This window comes from Tachyglossus aculeatus, chromosome 3, assembly GCF_015852505.1.
Source record: "Tachyglossus aculeatus isolate mTacAcu1 chromosome 3, mTacAcu1.pri, whole genome shotgun sequence".
Taxonomy (NCBI): Eukaryota; Metazoa; Chordata; class Mammalia; order Monotremata; family Tachyglossidae; genus Tachyglossus; species Tachyglossus aculeatus.
Genome location: NC_052068.1, coordinates 79,550,679 through 79,567,999, shown reverse-complemented (window position 1 = coordinate 79,567,999; position 17,321 = coordinate 79,550,679). Strand labels below are relative to the sequence as shown.

The 17,321-nt window shown below is 42.0% G+C and overlaps 1 protein-coding gene and 1 non-coding gene across 2 annotated transcripts in view; both read right to left on the bottom strand.

The window, feature by feature from the left end:
• ATP8B1 (ATPase phospholipid transporting 8B1) overlaps positions 1 to 17,321 on the bottom strand; it is a 125,102-nt gene that overhangs the window by 28,350 nt on the left and 79,431 nt on the right. The window contains exons 13-19 of the mRNA XM_038744322.1: positions 12,252 to 12,460; positions 11,834 to 11,877; positions 11,441 to 11,597; positions 6,780 to 6,968; positions 6,066 to 6,178; positions 1,811 to 1,975; positions 1,196 to 1,307 (exon numbers count right to left, since the gene is read on the bottom strand). Of these exons, the coding sequence (XP_038600250.1) occupies positions 1,196 to 1,307; positions 1,811 to 1,975; positions 6,066 to 6,178; positions 6,780 to 6,968; positions 11,441 to 11,597; positions 11,834 to 11,877; positions 12,252 to 12,460 (989 nt within the window). The remainder of the gene's footprint in view (positions 1 to 1,195; positions 1,308 to 1,810; positions 1,976 to 6,065; positions 6,179 to 6,779; positions 6,969 to 11,440; positions 11,598 to 11,833; positions 11,878 to 12,251; positions 12,461 to 17,321) is intronic.
• Positions 7,556 to 7,693, bottom strand: LOC119926346. The gene has a single exon (XR_005450231.1). It is a non-coding gene; the product is annotated as a small nucleolar RNA SNORA7 (small nucleolar RNA).

The window sequence follows — 17,321 nt, the reverse complement described above, 5'->3', positions numbered from 1 at the left end:
AATACCACCATCATCATTTATTTAATGATTGCTATGAGGCGAGCACTATGCTAAGCCCTGGGTGGATGCAAGATATTCAAATCACACCCAATCTCTGTCCTACACATAACACACGTCCTTCAGAGGGAGAGCAGGCATCTTAACCTTATTTTACAGATGAGGAAACTGAACCCTGGGAGGTTAAGTGACTTGCCAAAGCTCACACAGCTACTCAATCCAAGCTCTTACTAGTCTAAGTCACTGAAGCCAGGGCATAGCAGAGTGGGAGGAAGAGGATGAGCTCTAGAGCTCAATTAATCAGTGGTATTTATTGAGTGCTTACTGTGTGCAGAACACTGTTCTACGTGCAATTATCTTTTCCTTCACAGAGCATTAGGAGCTTGGTGAAATGTGGAGTTTGTTTTCCTGCTCTGGTTGAGAGACACTCATGTAGGGCAGAGGAAGCAGAACTCACCCATCCACATGGGGTTCCATTCTTTATGAGAAGCAGCAAATACCATTATTATCATTAGTCAGTTGTATTTATTGAGAACTTATCCCAGCTCCAACACTTTATGCACAGCACAACACTGTACTAAGCGCTTGGGGCAGAGAAGCAGTGTGGCTCAGTGGAAAGAGCCCGGGCTTGGGAGTCAGAGGTCATGGGTTCTACTCCCGGCTCTGCCACTTGTCAGCTATGTGACTTTGGGCAAGTCACTTAACTTCTCTGTGCCTCAGTTCCCTCATCTGTAAAATGGGGATTAGGACTGTGAGTCCCATGTGGGACAACCTGATCACCTTGTATCCTCCCCAGTGCTTAGAACAGTGCTTTGCACGTAGTAAATGCTTAATAAATGCCATCATTATTACTATAATATCACAAAAGAACAGACACATTCCCTGCCGGCCACTTTCATGAGGAACAGTAATCTTACCAATTTAATCCCGCGTCCTTTACGAAAAGTTTCATTTGAGCTTTTAAAATCCTGAATGTGAAATTTATAGGAAACAGAATTGACTTTGTTCTAAATAAAGTCTTAAATTATTTGCTGTACTTGTTGAGCCGTTACTTTGAACAAAGCACTGTACTAAGGGGTGGGGGGGAAACACAAAGTTGGTAATTTATACAGGATATTCCTGGATAATAACTACTTCATTCATTCATTCAATCATATTTATTGAGCGCTTACTGTGTGCAGAGCACTGTATAGAGTACCTTTTTTGTCACCAGTAAGGACCCAGATCTTAATGTCTGCTTTTCCAAGTTTTGAAATGGTTTCTGGGACTCCATCCTGTAGCTTGTCTTCAATAGCCGTAGCTCCCAGTAGCTAGAGACCATGGAAAATGTGATCATTTCAAATTAAAACTGCTTTGTGAACCACATACAGGTTAAGCCAATTATGGACAATGAAAGAATTAGTGTCTATCAGCAGTCCTTTCACAATGGACACAGATGACTCGAGGCCATTCATGCATTATATCCCTTCCGCTACAAGGCGGAGCAAGAGCGGGAAGATAGTACCTTGACTGCCTAACTTCCTTGTTTGAATAGTAATTAATCTTCTCATATTAAAATAAAAAAACATTTTTAGTAAGGAGTCTTTAAACTCAGTGCAATACTGGGGTAGAATATATCCCTGTTTTCTCTAAGTTATATTGTTCCTCCCAATGGCAAATCAGAGAATCACTAGACATCCTGACTTGACAGCATGCAGAAATGATTATTCCCTTTCCCTGCACCCGGAAAATGCATCAAATCCTAATGAAATAGGGAGATTCTCCAAGCCCTTACAACAAGTTCAAAAAGAAAGCTACTAAAGCTAAAACTCACTATTAGATCTTTTTCAATTTCTTCATAGACTTTATCCAGAAGCTCATCACGGTTTGCTGGTGCCAAACTGGCAGCCGTAAACTTTTTATTCCATTCCATGTATTCATTATCATCAATATCTTTGTAGCAAAGGCATAATGTTCTCAGAGTTTCATTTGCAAAGATCTGTTTTAAAAGAAAATTCCTAAAATGTCAATTTTATTTCTTTAAAGCCAACTTTGAAGTCTTGGAAGAAATGCATCAAATACATCTGAATTGGAATTTTTACAGATGGCTATGGAGAAACTAAAGTACGGTACATGGATTCATTCACTGATTCATTCAATCATATTTATTGAGCCCTTATTGTGTGCAGAGCACTGTACTGTTTGGGAAAGTACACTGCAACAATTAATTGATCACTAAAGATCAAAATTACACAATTTTAATCACACTTTACAGCTATCATACTGATTTTAGTTAGAAACACTAAGAACATTGCTCTGTAGTCAGTAGACACTCAGTAAATACCATCAATTGATTGAAGCCAACAGGGTCTTATAGTCATACTTATTCCCAGATTAGGCATTTAAAAACAATAGGTGCAACACTCTCGAAAACTAGATGAAGAATTTTGGACAAGAGAATTCTTAGTTTCAAAAATCAGGATTGAAAATTGAATGGGTAAGGAACAGGATTCTGTAGCACCTAAGAGAAAAGATTCTAACGTAATGAGAATCACAAGGTTAGAGCTTACATGGGTTGTTCAAATAGTTCTTAATGCTTTCTGTAATCCAAGGATTTATATCCATGGATCTGAACAGGTATGCTCTGACACAAGCTCTCCATCACCTTGCCCCCTCCTACCTCACCTCCCTTCTCTCCTTCAACAGCCCAGCCCGCACACTCTGCTTCTCTGCTGCTACCATCCTCACTGTGCCTCATTCTTGCCTGTCCCACCGTCAACCCCTGGCCCATGTACTACCTCTGGCCTGGAATGCCCTCCCTCCACACATCTGCCAAACTAGCTCTCTTCCTCCCTTCAAAGCCCTACTGAGAGCCCTCCTTCAGGAGGCCTTCCCAGAATAAGCCTCCCTTATCCTCTGCTCCTCCTCCCCTCTCCATTGCCCCTACTTCCTCCATCAAAATAAACAGAAAAATAGATACATACACATCATTGATAAAATAAATGGAGTAATGCGTATGTACAAATATATACACATGCTTTGGGGAGGGGGAGGGCAGAAAGAGGGAGTGGGGGTGGTGGGGAGAGGAGGAGAACAGAGGAAAAAGCAGGGGGCTCAGTCTGGGAAGGCCTCCTGGAGGAGGTGAGCTCTCAGTAGGGCTTTGAAGGGAGGAAGAGAGCTAGTTTGGCAGATGTATGGAGGGAGGGCATTCCAGGACACAGGTAGGACATGGGCAAGGGGTCAACAGCGGAACAGGTGAGAATGAGGCACAGTGAGGAGGTTAGCAGAGGAGCGGAGTGTGCGGGCTGAGCTGGAGAATGAGAGAGGGGAGGTGGGGTAGGAGGGGGACAAGGTGATGGAGAGCTTTGAAGCCAATAGTGAGGAGTTTTTGCTTCATGTGAAGATTGATAGGCAACCACTGGAGATTTTTGAGGAGGGGAGTGACATGCCCAGAGTGTTTCTGTAGAAAGATAATCTGGGCAGTAATGTGAAATATAGACTGAAGGAGGGAGAGGCAGGAGGATGGGAGATCAGAAAGGAGGCTGATGCAGTAATCCAGCCAGGATAGGATGAGAGATTGAACCAACAAGGTGGCGGTTTGGATGGAGAGGAAAGGACGGATCTTGGCGATGTTGTGAAGGTGAGAAGAGCAGGTTTTGGTGACGGATTGGATGTGTGGGGTGAATGAGAGAGAGGAGTCAAGGATGACGCCTGTGAGATGGGAAGGATGGTAGTGTCATCACAGTGATGGGAAAGTCAGGGAGAGGACAGGGCTTGGGAGGGAAGATAAGGAGTTCAGTCTTGGAGATGTTGAGTTTTAGGAGGCAGGTGGACATCCAGATGGAGATGTCCTGAAGGCAGGAAGAGATACGAGCATGGAGGGAGGGAGAGAGAACAGGTAAGAAGATGTAGATTTGGGTGTCATCTGTGTAGAAATGATAGTTGAAGACATGGGAGTGCATGAGTTCACCAAGGGAGTGAGTATAGATGGAGAACAGAAGGAGACCCAGAATTGACCCTTGAGGAACCCCTACAGTCAGGGGATTGGAGGGGGAGGAGGACCCTGAGAGGGACACTAAGAATGTATGGCCAGAGATATAAGAGGAGAACCAGGAGAGAACAGAGTCCCTGAAGCCAAGGTTGGATAATGTTTTGAGGAGAAGGGGATGGTTCACAGAGCCAATGGCAGCTGAGAGGTCAAGGAGGATTAGGATAGAGGAGGACCCATTGGATTTGTCAAGAAGGAGGTCATTGGTGACCTTTGAGAGGGCAGTTTCAGTGGAGTGTAATAATAATAATAATGATGACATTTATTAAGCACTTACTATGTGCAAAGCACTGTTCTAAGCACTGGGGAGGTTACAAGTGATCAGGTTGTCCCACGGGGGCTCACAATCTTAATCCCCATTTTACAGATGAGGTAACTGAGGCACAGAGAAGTGAAGTGACTTGCCCAAAGTCACACAACTGACAATTGGTGGAGCCGGGATTTGAACCTATGACCTCTGACTCCAAAGCCCGTGCTCTTTCCACTGAGCGACACTGCTTGGAAGCCAGATTGGAGGGGGTCTAGGAGAGAGTTGGAGTTGAGGAATTCAAGGCAGCGAGTGCAAATGACTTGTTCTAGTAGTTTGGAAAGGAAGGACAGGAGGGAGATAGGGTGAGAAGGGGCAGTGGAGTCAAGAGAGGTTTTTTTAGGATGGGGGAGATGTGGACAGGTTTAAATGCTAAGGGGAAGAAGCCATTTGAGAGTGAGCAGTTGAAGATGGAAGTTAAGGAGGGGAGGAGGGATGGGGTAAGAGTTTTTATAAGATAGAAGGGAATGTGGTCAGAAGCACAGGTGGATGAGGTGGCACTTGAGAGGAGGGAGGAGCTCTTCTCTGAAGACACTACTGTGAAGGATGGGAAAGAAGAGGAGAGGGTTGGGGGGGTGGGGTGGAGAAGGGGGAGGGGTCACTTTGGGAAGCTCAGACCAGATGGAGTTAATTTTCCTAATGAAGTAGGTGGCCAGATCGTTGGGGGTGAGGGATGGAGGAGGGGGAGGAACAGGGGGCCTGAGGAGGGGTGATGGGCATGGGTGTCAATAAGGGAAGAAAAATAGTTTTGTCTGGCAGAGGAGAGGGCAGAGTTAAGGCAGGAAAGGTTTATAAACAAATTTATCCTGAAACATTCTAAAGCATGGGTGCCAAGTATTAACTCATACTCCTCCTCACTCCTTTCGGTTTGTCAGGCAAGCGAGAACACCATCCCCATATGTTTAGCATACACTACAAAATTTGGCTACAGTTTAACAGCATAAATCTCAATCCTCTTCCTTTAATGCGAGTCTGTCTAAATAGAGTTTGACATGGTGTTGGAGGAAATAGGCACCCGGTGGCTGACACAGGGGTTTTACATGCTAAGCACTTAAATATTTGCCAACACTGTACAAAGTGCTAAGGTAGGTAGAAGCTTATCAGGTTAGACATAGTCTATGTCCTAAATGGAGCTCACAGTCGTAATCCCCATTTTACAGATGAGGTAACTGAGGCCCAGAGAAGGTAATGGACTTCATACAAGGTCACGCAACAGGCAACTGGCAGAGCAGGGATTAGAACTCAGGCTCTCAGGCTGCTTAGGCTGTATGCTTGCTGTGGGCAGAGAATGTGTCATATCAACTCTGTTATATTATACTCTCCCAAACAGTATAGTGCTCTACAACAGTAAGTGCTCAATAAATACCATTGATTGACACCCCCCCCCCCCCCCCCCCCCCCCAAGGCACTGGACAAAATTAAGTTTTGCTCAGGGCAAGTTTCTATATACCAAAGGACTTTTGTATATAATCCATCCTGAACCACCAGGTAACACTGACCTAATTATTTGAATCCTTGTTGAACCTCAAATGGAACTGAAAAACAAAATAGGTTGGACCTGAACTAAATCGAAAAGTGTGAAGCAAAAAGCATGATTCCTCCAAGAAAGCTGTGTTTGTCCCGAGTGGAAGAAAAGAGAGTTTAGCGGAAAAGTAAGTATTGTGCTGAGAAACATATCCCTGTGTTTATGTTCAGGTCCAACTTTACATTTTAGATGTAATGAACAAGACTTACATCTAGTGCATCCTGTGTTTCCTGTTTGGTAGGATTCATTGGATGTAGCCGTTCATAAATAACAGTGTCAGCACCTTTACAGTAAAGTCTGATGTTGCCTTCTGGGGCTCTTACTAGAGGAAAGAAACACCCATTCAGATTTATAGGTCAATGCAGAGCCTTTTAGTTTTTCCATCACTGAACTGGATTCTTCAGAAGATATTTCAGTAGTAACTATTAGATTAGTTATAATCTACCTTCTGTCCTGTCATCAGTGTGTAACAATCATCAAGGGAACTAGGTATAATTTGTCCACAAAGAATTGAGCAAGTCACTATACAGAACAGTAAGGCAGCAAAAAGCACAACAGGCAAAAGAAGTTATAATCACTATAATCATTGTTCTTGGCATTTATTCATTTCTTTTTCCCTCAAAGGGAACAGGATAAAAGTACTGAATATTCTCCAAATGCAGCAATCCTGAAGTTATGATAAAAATGTCCTAAATTTACTGTGGTCAGAGAACATTGTGGCAACCATTTTGGAAAGTGATCCTTTTGCAGGATGTAATAAAACTAAAGAAATGTCTGAACTCCAGAAGCCAGTTACATCTCCTCCTAGACAACATCTCACCCATTCAATATTTTACCCTCCTGCAAAATCAGACTTGAAGTTGACATAGTATCAAGGTCCTACTGAGTTGCTGGTAAAGAAAATATATTTTTAGAAGACTTACCAATTATAGACATTCTCTTTCGATCACTATTAAAGTCCAAGATAGCAAGGACATTGTAGGTCCTTTCAATTCCCATCTCACTTATTGTGATGGTGTTCTGAGTTCGGGAAAGGAAAGCAAAACCAAAGTTCCTGGCTGCAGTTACCAGAGCACCTTCATCAGGAGAGGCAGCCTGATAGTTTAGTTGGCCTGTAAAGTCGGGTAGAGAATAAGTACAGTGAGCGAGTGGATAATTTAGAAACATGTGAATCAGGGTCTAAGGCAATGAGATGGTTAACATATCTGCACAAATAATAACCATGTCTACTGAAATCTTAAATTATCACATATAGAGAGCATTAGGGAACAGGTAAGCTGATTCTTTTGTATTGTACTCTCCCATGATCTTAGTACAGTGCTGTGCACATAACAGGTGCTCAAATATGACTGATTGGTTGATTGGACACAAATAAACAATCAAGAACTCTATATTCAGTGAAATTATTTATTTTTTTACTTTAGCCATCAATTAATTTGCATTGAATATATGCAGAGTATTTGTCACTGTCCTTGTCTTGTCTACTGCTGACGAGTCGTCTCCGACCCATAGCGATGCCACGAACACATCTCTCCCAGAATGCCTCACCTCCACCTGCAATAGTTCTGGTAGCATATCCATAGAGTTTTCTTGATAAATTAAGGACGTGGTTTACCATTGCCTCCTTCAGCACAGTAAACTTGAGTCTCTGCCCTTGACTCACTCCCAAGCTGCTGCTGACTAGCGCAGGTGAGTTTTGACTTCTAGCAGATTGCCTTACAGTCGCTAGCCACTGGCCAAACTAGGAATGGAATGGGTAGGTCTCTGCTTCACTCTCCCTCCTATAGTCGAGATTGGTAGAGTACTGGAAACTCTCCAGGTGTGACCCTGAGAGGGGGTACTGTACTAGTGGAAATAAAACCCCACTATGTTATCACAGTGCATTCTGAGATTGATTAATTGGGTCATTCATTCAGTCTATGTTTTTGAGTGCTTACTGTGTGCAGAGCATTAAACTAAGAGCTTGAGAAGTACCATACAATAATAAACAGATACATTCCCTGCCCACAGTGAGCTTCCTTTTATATGCCATCCTATATCATTCTAATCTGGCTTCTACCTGGTTAAATCTGTGCCCTCTATTATGTGAAGTTGAGTGTGTGAGAGGATGTACCTGGACAGCTTCTGGAAACATTTCAAAACAGGGAGCCATGCATATAGCTTTAATTCTGTTTGTTCTGACGATTTTGACACCTGACTACATGTTTTGTCCTGTTGTCTGTCTCCCCCTTCTATGGGTAGGGGCCATCTCTATATGTTGCTGACTTGTACTTGCCAAGCGCTTAATACAGTGCGCTGCACATAGTAAGCGCTCAATAAATATGATTGAATGAATGAATGACAAGGTCACTACCTGGAATCTGGTGTGTGCGCTCTTATAACCTGGAATGGGAACTTGAAATGTAATAATCTTTCCATAATCCTTCCTGATGTGATTTTCCTGATCCTGTACCCTTCTCTATTTTGGGATGATGTGGGTCACTTGAGAGGTATTTGCACAACTAGGTGATAAAGCCCATCATCCATCTGTGCTAATGTCCTTCCAACTAACTCCAAAGGAATAATTGCCATCATGTTCCTCAGCCCTCATCCACTGATAAGCTTTTGAAAGAGGGGAAGTTCTCCATCTCTCAGAAGAGGATGTTTTTCAGGATGCCAGACAGAGCCAGATTGTGGCTCAGGAGAAAGTTCAGTTGATACCAAAATCAAACTTGGTTCTTTCTGTCCTCTTTGGAGCACATGCATGCTGACTTCCCTGACACTGGACAAATGATATCTGGCAAGGGAAATCAGAAAATACCTTCTTAGTACCTGTCTTCTTGGCCCCTAAATCCCTTTCCCCTTTCCCTCCAGCGAAAGAATGTGGGCCTGTGATATTTTTTGCTTAATTCCTTTGGTAAGTTTTCCAAAACAATTAAGCAATAATAACTGAAGGGAGATACAGAGCTTAACCCCATTCATGACTTTTAAAGCACAGCTCAAGGTGGGATCAATGGAGAAATTTCAAGGAGAAAAAAAAAAAGTACAGGGTACAAGACTCAAGAAAGCCAGATGGTTGTAAAATGTTATACTTTATTCACTGATAGGGTAAAGGAGACTTTAACCTCTGCCCCGAGAGTCATGAAGCTGGTATCATCCTCCTCTATCTCCATTCTCTTCCTCCACTTCTCCTAACAACTCCTTCTAAGTATCTATCTCTATATGAACTTCGTTGCTTGCTTGTTTTAGTACACTGTTTAGATTCATGCTTGAAGAAATGGTTACATCACAATTTTTTCTGCAAGATACCGTGTGGTTTCTTTCAGTGCCTGAAGATTTCATAGAATGACATGCTGAGGGAGACCAGGAAGGGAAAATATTGAGGTGTTTTAATATATACATTGATTAAAACAAGAAAAGGATACCATTAAAGAAAAATATCTTTAGGCTTCACACTCAAGGTTTCTGCATTTCAGTAAGACCAAGTTCACTGTAGGCAAGGAACATGTCTACCTACTCTATCATATTATACTCTCCCAAGCACTGAGTACAGTGATCTGCACACAGTAAATGATTGATTAATGGATTAATTTCCTTTCATTACTTGAATTTTTATGGAGATTTTATGTTTCCATGTTGGGGAAATGATCTATTTAAACATACTATATGTGTGTTTAGACTGTGAGCCCACTGTTGGGTAGGGACTGTCTCTATGTGATGCCAATTTGTACTTCCCAAGCGCTTAGTACAGTGCTCTGCACATAGTAAGCGCTCAATAAATACGATTGATTGATTGATTGATTGTAAGATCCTGGTTACAACATTCCCTCTTAGAATGACAACCTGAGCAAAGAATAAGAAAAAATCTGGTCTTCCAGACTTCAAATTACTTTAAGACCCCACTATATTGCAAGCTCCTTTCAGGCAGGGATCATGTCTTCTGCCTCTTTTAAATGTTCCCAAGGCTCAATATTGTGCCCTAATTACTTCTAACCCCCCTCAGGTCACACCTGGAGAGTTTCCAGTACTCTACCAGTCTCGACTATGAGAGAGAGAGAATCAAATAGAGGTATACCCATTCCATTCCTAGTTTGAGTGGTGGCTAGCAAATGGAAGGCAATCTGCTACAAGTCAGAACTCACCTGTGCTGGGCAGCAGTGGAATGGGAGAGAGTCAAAGACAGAAATTCAAGTTTACTAAGCAGAAGGCGGCAATGGTAGACCACTTCCGTATTTTTACCCAGAAACCTCTATGGATACACTACCAGAATTACTGCAGGTTGAGAATGGGGTGTTCTGGGAGAGATGTGTCCATGGAGTCACTATGGGTTGGAGACTACTCAGCGGCACAAGACAAGACAAGTACTACTGATTAACTTAGTCTGTAGACAGATATCCCGCCAGGGCACAGTGATCTCAGCACCAAGTAAGGCAGAGGCATTGAGTGGGGACCTGGTTTAGGTAGCAGCGGAGTGTCCGCACACACCCATTCCACCTTAACTCAGTCTGCCAACTTCCCACTTCCCACAGGGCCTTCATCAACTCTCCATGAGATTACCGTCTCACATATTCCTAAATGTAATAGCCAATTAACTCCAACAGAGTTTACACAGTCAGTTCCTATAACCTTTATGTTCAACAAATTACTTTAGAGAATTTATGAATTCGTGCCAAACTGGCACTAGTTGCAGTCTCATTTCAGAGTAGTCGCAACTTTATAGGGTTGGACAAATTGGGGAGAAGGCTTGGAATGGAGAAGGTGGGGGATACAGCAGGGCAGTCAGTTCTCCTATAACATGACGGTTACATTCTTGACAAACCCCTACATTAAGGAAAACTCACATTATAATTCTGTCTTGCACCACTTGTATGTGCAAAACTGACAAAGAGGTATTATCGGAAGAATGCCCCCTAATTCTGCCATTATCTTCACCCCAAAATGTGAAGAGAAAGCACATGTTCTGGCAGACCTGACTGTAGCACACCACATAAAAACTGCCATGCTACAAATCATGGGGAAGTAAAGCCCTCTTCAAACTGCTGCTATCACTGCAGCTACCGCTGCCATGATGTTATGACACTACTGCAAAAGGCTATCCTGTCTCCTTGGTGTTGCTATGGCCAGGGACTTGTATGTGTGTGTGTGCGTGTTATGTGTATGTGTGTTTGTATGTGTGTGTATATATGTATGTGCATATACCATACGGGTATGTGGGTGTTGTGACTGAAAACAGCAATCTAATGCCATGGATATGATCAGAGTTTGGTCGTTCCCTGACAGAAAACGCTCTAAAATTTGTAAGAGGATTTTGGGGATCATTTTCATTGAGAACCTACACATCTGCATGACATTAATAATTCCTGTCAGATTTAGTATATATTTTAAGCTCCTGGAGGGCAGAAGGGAGATCTATTACTTTTGCTGAAATCTAAGCAATTATGTATAGTGTTCTGCTTATAGTAGGTAATCTATAAATACCACAGACTGATTGAAAACAGGTACTTTAACACAACCAGCTTAGTCCAGCAAAGTCTACTGAGACAATCCTGAGGCTAGTTTGCTTGGAATCCAACTTGGAATCCGAGTTGCAAGAAAAAACACTCACCATCAGTCCTATCCACCATGACAGTGTGACACACTGCAAGCAGAAAGAAGAAATGTCGCACTTCAGACTCTTTCCCTCCCTGAATTTGTTCGATCAGGTAATGGTCATAAAAGTCAAACTTTCCGTCCGCATAGGTACTCCAGCTAAAATCAACTGGCTGTAGGGCAAGACAAGTAAGAAGAAAAAAATAAGAGTTTCATATGAAAAGAGTTTTATATGAGTTTTATTTGCTAAGCGTTGAAGGACAATTGTCCATTTAAAGTAACTTTCTACAGAATGCAAAAAAAAAATAATTTTAATCAATTTCAAAACACTGAAATGACATTAAGCAAATGTAAGGAAAGCTCAAACTTGTGCAGCCAAATATTTGCCAAAGTAAGAGAAGAGACTCACCTCCACTCTGGCATGATTATGTTGACCCGAGTCTCTGGGTTCCCCTGAAACAGAAACATAATACTGGGCTAAAATTAGTCAAGAGATTCCAATTGGATTAAGGGTTATGGTTAAAACAGCACTTTTACCATAGGGCTTCAACTCTAAAATGAACTACTAACAAAGGTTGTGGAAGCTTCAACCCTGGAAGGGAAAATCATCTCTCCTGGATGATTTAGATACTTTACTTCATAGAAGCAGGGTTCTGAACAATTGACCTTTAGAGATACTTAATTTAAATAGTGTTTAGTCAATGGTTCTATTATTTGCTGGAAGAAATTCACCACTTTCACAACAAAATTCTCTCCAATAGTTCCCAAACTCCCTTCCACCTCTTTAGTTCTGTGGGCTTGTGAGGCTGAGAATGGCTTTAACTCACCATATATTTCCCCATTGATGCAGCATTTTTTGAATGTCATGATATTTTGGGTCAAAGTCCCCGTCTTGTCAGAGAAGATGTAATGGATTTGCCCAAGTTGTTCATTCAGAGTGGTCGTTCTTGCCTTTGCTCCTGTGTCCTTCTCAGGATAGTACATTTGCAAGTCCCAGTTTATAAAATAACTCTGACCCAGACGGATGACTTCGACACTGGGAAAAGAAATGATGGAGAGGTCATCCCTGCTGACTCAAGCTACACTAAACTGTAAGCTCTTTGAGGGCAGGGATCATGTCTACCTACTTTATGTATCCTCCCAACCACTTAATATAGTGCTCTGCCCAGAATTAGTCCTTTATAGCTACCACTGATTGACAGCCATTGGAATTCCTCGAGCTATAACTGTCAGGATTCTTCCATTCATGTCAAGCGATCAAGTACTTGTTATGGACTATGGGAAATTCCCCACTGGAAACATCACTTCCTCTTCCTACCCTTCTCACTCCTGCTATTCAGGGCCACCTAAGGGCAGAACTCAGACTAAATAGTGGCCCCATTGTTATAGGTATAAAACTAAAAAGAAAGTAAATGTAAACATTTTAGTAGAATCACTAATTTTTTATTAAAATGTTTATGAGACATTTTGTTCTTAACATAATTTGGCCTGATTCATCCTGACATTTAAGTTAATCAGAAGTAAGGTTCATTTTCAAGTTCATTTAAGAATATTCAAGCTATATTGCTCACTTAGGGTCAGATGAATTTTATTTCATCTCATATGTGTGGCCTAAGGGATTGACCATTACTACTTTCTTCTCCAAATACCAATTATTTTCAAAGCCTGATATTAATTTTGAACTAGGACGGCAATGGCCTGGAGGCTGAGAAATCATTTTCACTCCCGCCTCTCCTTCTTCTGCCCCCAATTTCAGTAATCATTTAATACACCAAAATAGTAATGATGGTATTTGTTAAGCGCTTACTATGGGCCAAGCACTGTTCTAAGCGCTGAGCACTGTTCAAAGCTCTGGTGGGCATGTAGTCAAGGTAGTGGATGAGGCAGCTTGGAGTAGGGTCTTGTAATGCGTTGGCCCTAAGCGCTAACCAGAAACTTGAACTATTCCCATATAATGGACCATTAGTGCACATGGTGTGTGCTTGAGTGCGTGTGAGTGTTGGGGTTTGGGGAGGAGAGGAGAAAAAATGGGTATGGAGAATTCTGGTAGGGGAAAGAGAGTCCAAAACACACAAACACTGAAACACATAACACCGAACATATCCACATCGTGGTCCTTTTGATTCCTGAAAATTGTTCACTTGCCTAGTATTCAGGGTGTAATATTGCTGACTGTGTTACAGAATCAGTGACCTCAAGTCAGGTGTACTTTCAAGTTCACCAAATCATCTCAACTGACTCACTTCTAAATCATGATTCAAGAGATAGAAGATAAGCCTTTTCTCAGGATCCTCCAAAGTGAAGACTATCTAAAATGAGACGTGGGTGGAAATTCCACTCTTAAAGCAGCACACCTTTAAACCTCTCTCTCTATGGAGACATTATTCAAGGCATCAGAGGAGAAAAAGTCAAAATTGTGTGTGGGAGGAAGAGGAGGGTGTGGTGGGGAGGGAGGAGGAAGAGAGAAAGTTCTAGGAAGTAAGGATTTTAACATATTTCATAAAGTCATAGATCATTTTAATTCTGATGACTTTATCACTAAATACCCCTCCCTTTTCATCAAATACTGTGACCAAGAGTTTCAGTTATGCAATATGGTAATCATTCGTAGAATGCTATGCAAATCTACCTAAAAACTCCTTCAATCCAAAAAACAATCTCTCAACCACACTAGATACAGGACTGTTTATATTTGCTGCCATATAAACAGATGGCTAATCCTGAGCTTTACTTCATGTTAAACCATCATTATAATTACATATATTATAATACAAGGTGATCCAAACATCAACACTTTAATTGAAGAGTATGTGGGTTCTAAATACCTCAGGACACTTTAGAAATGAGCTAGTATTTGTTATGTACCCACAGCATCCTGGGGCTAACCAAAAAGCTTGTGCTGGCCTGAGGGCTTACAATACAGGGTACCTCAATAATTTGCAATAATAAAAAAAAGGTAAAGAATTTGCCAGATAAAACACCACTTGGATAGGCACTGGAGCAAGTGTATTTCTGAGAAGCAGCATGGCCTCATGGAAAAAGCACAGGGCCTGGGAATCAGAGGACCTAGGTTCTAATCCCAGCTCCACCACTTGTCTGTTGTGTGACCTTGGGCAAGTCACTTAGCTTCTCTGTGCCTCAGTTCCCTCATCTGCAGAATGGAGATTCAACACAGTTCTCCCTCCTATTTAGACTGTGAGCCCCATATGACTTGATTTTTTTTTTGTATTTACCAGTACTTAGTACAGTGTTTGGCACAAAGTAAGTACTTCAATATTACAGTGATGATGATGAAGAGAACCTTTACAGGGAAAATCTTATGCAGGCTAGATTTTCCCTGTAAAATCCCATTTCACTCATTCAATCATATTTACTGAGTGCTTACTGTGTGCAGAGTACTGTACCGAGTGCTTGGGAGAGTACAATACAATAATAAATAGACACATTCTCTGCTCACAGAGAGTTTACAGTCTAGAGACAAGCTTGTTGTCTACTGGCCCCAGCCTGCATAGAAAAGATCTAATGCTTAGTGGGGTACACACCAAGTAGACAGACAAGATTTAGGTTTCTACAAACTAGTTCCTAAACCCACCCATGGAGACACAAATGCCTAGTTCACAGTTGGCATGTCTTCTTCAGTCTACAACACCCATACCAGCCCCTGTCTAAATGGGTAAGAGGCTCTGACTGGTTGTAGGTAACACCTAACTGACCAAAAGCCAGTACCAATTGTCTGAGATTATCTTGAGACCACCTCAAGTCCGGAACAAAGGAGGTAAGCCAGCACATAAATTCTTCTTGTACCAGACTAATGAGCTACAAGATTGTAAACACCTCAAAGACAAGAATTACGTCTACTTACTCTATTAAACCCTCCCAAGCACTTAGTACAGTACTCTGCACACAGTAAACACACATCAAAATACATTGATTGATTGTTTCAGGTGTTTATTGCTAACACATTGATACCCAAAAATTTCACGGCAGTTTACCTCTAGTTTGATCCTGTACAAATGTGGCTAGTAATTATGACACATGACTCCTCAGGGTCCCCCCAGATTTTCTGTCCTTCCATAACATTTCTTTCCTTTGTGTGTTTTAGATAAAATGCAGTAGCAGAAATAGGGAGAGGGCAGGGAGCATTCCTAGGCTGACCATTCAACTGGAGGGGAGGAAGAGAGTCAGTGTGGGCTAGAATATAGAGCATGAGCCTAGGAGTCAGAAAGATCTGTGTTCTAATCCTGGCTCTGTCACTTGCTGTTGTGTGACCTTGGGTAAGTCACATAACTTCTCTGTGCCTCAGTTACCTCATCTGTAAAATGAGAATTCAGACTGTGAGCCCCACATGGGAGATAGCCCATGACCAATCTAACTAGCTTGTATCTACTCCAGCACTTAGCACAGTGCCTGGCACATAGTAAGCACTTAAACACCCAGGTACCAACTCTGCTAGAGACTCTGAAGGAAAAGGAAAGGGTGAGTCCTGCCCACCACTTTTAAAATTCTCTTTACTTCCCTGCTTTCCAACTTTCCTTCTCTCTTCCTGATGGATACTCTAACAGCCTGAACACCTCCAATACATTTCACCCTGGCCTTTTAATAATAATGATAATAATGATGGTATTTGTTAAGCACTTGCTATGTGTAAAGCACTGTTCTAAGCGCTGGGGGGCGCGGGGGGGAATACAAGGTAATTAGGTTGTCCCACATGGGGCTCACGGTCTTAATCCCCATATTACAGATGAGGTAACAGGCACAGAGAAGTGAAGTGACTTGCCCAAAGTCACACAGTTGACAAGTGGAGGGGCCAGGATTAGAACCCATGACCTCTGACTCCCAAGCCCAGGCTCTTTCCACTGAGCCACGCTGCTTCAATTTATGAAATTTATGAAATTATAAGTGCTACATCGCACACACATATGCAACAAAACAAAAAATAATGGAATTAGCTTGAATGTTCATGAATAATGCTCAGAAATACCTGGTCTTTACCTTGGATCTACACTTCTCCATAAAACCTTCTCCTGGACCTTTCCCCTGCTCACTTAATATACACATTTCTCACTCCAATACTCCTCCATTCCCTATGAAGACAGGCAAGCACAGACACCCACAACTGGACAGAGGCACACTTACAATTCTGTGCATCTGTTGCTATGCAACTCTTTGAAAGTGTGTGTATTGAGTTGTAAAGGTAAAGAGGAGCATGGAGAGCAAGTAAGAGGGGCTACTTCTTGTTTTTTTGGCTTTGTTTTTAATCATCATCATCAATCATATTTATTGAGCGTTTACTGTGTGCAGAGCACTGTACTAAGCACTTGGAAAGTACAAGTTGGCAGCATATAGAGACAGTTCCTACCCAACAGTGGGCTCACAGTCTAAAAGTAATGGTATTTGCTATGCCATTTCTATGTGCCAGTACAGTACTAAACGGTGGGGTAAATACAAGCTAATCAGGTTGGACACAGCCCGTGCCCCAGTGTTAATCCCCATTTTACAGGTGAAGTAATTGAGGCACAGAGAAGTTAAGTGACTTGCCCAAAGTCATAGAGCAGATGAGTGTAGAAGCTGGGATTAAAACCCAGGTCCTCTGATGCCCAGGCCCATGGTTTAACCACTAGGTCATGTTGCTTCTCTTGGTAAGGAGAGTGAAAGGGAAGGACATAAACTAGTTTCCTTTAATATCAGGATTCAGATCATCCAGCACCTGAGGGAGCTGAGGTTGGATCTGGAGTGCCAAGTACCTTTCTCTCCCAAGCACTTAGTATAGTGCTTTGCATACAGTAAGTGCTCAATAAATACGATTAAATGAATGAATGAATGGAAAGTCCTGGCATTTTCTCACAAAAATTTGTACTATTTTCAATGAAGAAGTGAGTGGGCTTCTTTCCCTATTG